Source organism: Tetrao urogallus (genome assembly GCF_951394365.1).
Source record: "Tetrao urogallus genome assembly, chromosome: 12".
Lineage (NCBI taxonomy): Eukaryota > Metazoa > Chordata > Aves > Galliformes > Phasianidae > Tetrao > Tetrao urogallus.
The window spans coordinates 11,556,478-11,559,748 of record NC_136825.1 but is presented as its reverse complement, the minus strand read 5'-3'; the positions used below and the strand labels follow the sequence as shown (position 1 = coordinate 11,559,748).

At 47.6% G+C, this 3,271-nt stretch overlaps 1 protein-coding gene across 1 annotated transcript; it reads left to right on the top strand.

Moving 5' to 3' along the window:
- Positions 1-2,449: 2,449 nt before the first annotated feature.
- PLEKHF1 (pleckstrin homology and FYVE domain containing 1) lies at positions 2,450-3,271 on the top strand (the record flags this gene model as incomplete). Its single annotated transcript, XM_079541440.1, has 1 exon — positions 2,450-3,271. One exon carries the CDS (start codon positions 2,450-2,452, stop codon positions 3,269-3,271), a length of 822 nt encoding a protein of 273 aa, XP_079397566.1.

The window sequence follows — 3,271 nt, the reverse complement described above, 5'->3', positions numbered from 1 at the left end:
TTGTACTGAAGCTGTTGTCCAAGCCTGAAGTTAAGCAATGTGAGTCCCACTCCTTTTTTTTTTTTCTTTTTTCTTTTTTTTTTTACTTCTGTGCTCCAGTTATTTACTGGAACGTTATTACGCCTGAGGGGATAGAAATGGAAGAAAAAAGCTTTTATTTTGCTTCCCTGTGAGAACTCCTTAGGGAAATATCCAGGCCTAGAGCAACAGATGACACTTCTAGTTGTAGCAGGGAGATTTTCCCAAGAAGGAGTTAGCTTTTCTTAGTTAACTCATGGCTTTTTACGTGTGTAACAATCCAGAGGGAAGAAGGTACTCTCTGTGTGGAAGCGTGACACTTAACGGGAGCCCCTTTTTGTTTCCTTCACATTTCACACTTTTCTACTACATAGCTGCTCACTTTGACTTCCTCTGAAGGTATTTTCTTATACTACTTCCATCTCTCTGATGCTTTTTTTGTAACTATTTAACTTACGGTTAGCTTTAAATTGCACATCACACTGGAGGACACACACAAATGGGTATGTTTCACACTGTCCAGCTCCATCACATCTGGACTTCAAGACCCTGAAGATTTACATACTTGCAGGAAGAATTGGGAGGCCTTGGCATCCTGCCTTTAATTGAAGGAGAAGATTCACCCAGGGTTGTCCTCTTTTGGTGACATGTCAGCTTGGGTTTGCCCGGCTGTGTGCATTTCCAAGATCCCAGCAGCTCCTGCAAGACAAATCTTGGGAAGGTTGTCAGGCAGCAAGCAGGGCTGATGGAAGCCATGCTGGTATCCTGCAGACAAGCCCCATGCTGCAGAAGGTGCTGCCTTTGTGCATCAAAAAGAAATCCCAATAGCTGCAGCTTTTGAGAAGCACTGGTCACACAGCACTACTTACAAAAAGCTATTAATGCAGAGTCATTTCCTTCAGGTTCCCTCACAGGGCTGAACCAGCACTTTGTCCCCCACTTTGTACGGGGACTGCTGGCCTGCTCTAAAGAAAAAAATCTGGGGACTGGAGAGAATTGAGCAGTCTGTTAAATAGCTTAGGCAATACATAAACAGTGCACAGTGACCTCAAACAGCTATTCTGCGGTTTCCCTTGTAGCATTCTGAAAAGTATTTGGAGTGAAGGGCAAGACAAGAATGTAAATCGTCATCTCAAATGCTCAGAACTCAGCGTGTTGTTGTCTTTGCCTTCCCTTTCCCCCACATTCCGACACTCTGGCTATAAGGACTCAAAGATGGGAAAAATGTGGCGAGAGGTTCTATATGGGTTATGGTCTGAAATGCTCACAGAAACTAGGACTGCACAGATCCCTGTGATCTGTGGGCTACCTCGTGATTGCTGAACTACCTCTCTGTAAGAGGAAATGACTCACTTTCTCGTGGATTGTTAAGCCTGAATAGTCTTGGTGTACCATTAAACTCAGAAGGAATTAGGTGCACTGAAAAATTTAATGTACAACATAAAGCACTTTTCTTACTGCAAACTATTAGTAGCACAACATCAGCGTTTGCTTCAGAGCTACCTTTATGTACATTTTAAAAAACCACAAGCACCTGGGCTGTGTGAGAACAAGGGTGCAGAGGTGCAGGGAAAGATGAGCATGCTGCGATCTACTTCCCTTTCAGCAGACATCAGGCTATTTTCAGAGTGATGTGTCTTATAACTGGAAGCACAGGCAGCCAAAGCACAGCTGGGGCAATGGAGGAAGGAGCTGGCTGTGTGTTTTTTTTTATTCATGTAGCTGCTGCCTTTTTGCTTTTTTGTTCCTTCCTTTTTTCTTCATTTTGTCATGCAGGGAGGATCAGTGGGAACAAACAGTGGAGCACTCTGTTTGGTTCCAAAAGTCTGCCTCAGCTCTGACCCAAAACAGCATTCTGGGCGGTGTGTATCTGCAGTTAATCTTCAAGAAAACGAGCGTGCAGGCAGAAATGGGAGACTGGCTCCAGAGACCACAAATGTTCTCCCTGCACTGCATCCAGCCCATCATCAGCCAGCTCACAGCACTAGCACAGCGCCTGTGCAGCTGTGCTCACTGCTGGCAGGGACAGAAGGGCCTGGCCCTGGACCCCGCCAGCTGTCACAGTGCAGAAACTCCCCGTGTATGAAGTATTTCAGGCCAGTCTGCTTTCTTTCATATGGGAATGCAGTTATACTGGTAAAAAGCACGGTTGTAACGGAAAAGAGGGCTCTGTATTAGAGAGCTTCCATTGCTGAGAATGGAACCACCCCAATGCAGGCCAGATTGTTGCAAAGTGCGGTCAGAAACTTTGAAAAAATAATTCTAAAAGGTCATAAACTGATGTGAAGAGTGGAAAAGAGATTATTTTAACCTCCACTGACATGAGAAGCTTATCACGTGCACGCAGGCTCACTGCTCGGCCTCGTCCTGGTGGTCTGCCAAGTGCAGCTTCACCACTTCTTTATTTTCCTCTCTTCAGGGTGAGCTGGAGATGGTGGACCACCTCGCAAACACCGAGATCAACAGCCAGCGTATTGCTGCTGTGGAAAACTGCTTTGGGGCTTCTGGACAACCCTTAGCTGTGCCAGGAAGAGTCCTTTTGGGAGAAGGGATTTTAACCAAAGAATGCCGCAAGAAACCAAAGCCTCGCATATTCTTCCTGTTCAATGACATCCTCGTGTATGGGAGCATAGTGATTAACAAAAGGAAGTACAATTCCCAGCACATCATTCCCCTTGAAGATGTCACTTTGGAGACGCTGCCCGACACCTTGCAGATGAAGAACCGCTGGATGATCAAAACCTCGAAAAAGTCCTTTGTGGTTTCTGCGGCCTCCCTGACAGAGCGGAAGGAGTGGATCAGCCATCTGGAGGAGTGCATCAGGCACCTGCTGACAAAGACGGGCAGGCAGCCCTCCACAGAGCACGCGGCCCCCTGGATCCCCGACAAGGCGACAGACATCTGCATGCGCTGCACGCAGACCAAGTTCTCCACGCTCACTCGAAGGCACCACTGCCGCAAGTGTGGCTTTGTGGTGTGTGGAGACTGCTCCAGGCAGAGGTTTTTGATGCCCCGGCTGTCCCCCAAGCCCCTGAGGGTCTGCAACCTGTGCTACAGGCAGCTGCTGGCAGAACAGAAGAAGGAAGAGGAGGCTGACTGTCGGCAGCCGGGGCGGTACCGTTCTGCCATCCCAGGCTATGAACCCTCCAGCGGTGATGACAGTGACAAGTCTGATGATTACAAAGTTGACCAGTGGCCAGCAGACACAGAGTTTTATACCTCAGAGGTATCTTGGTCATCTTTCCATAGCTGA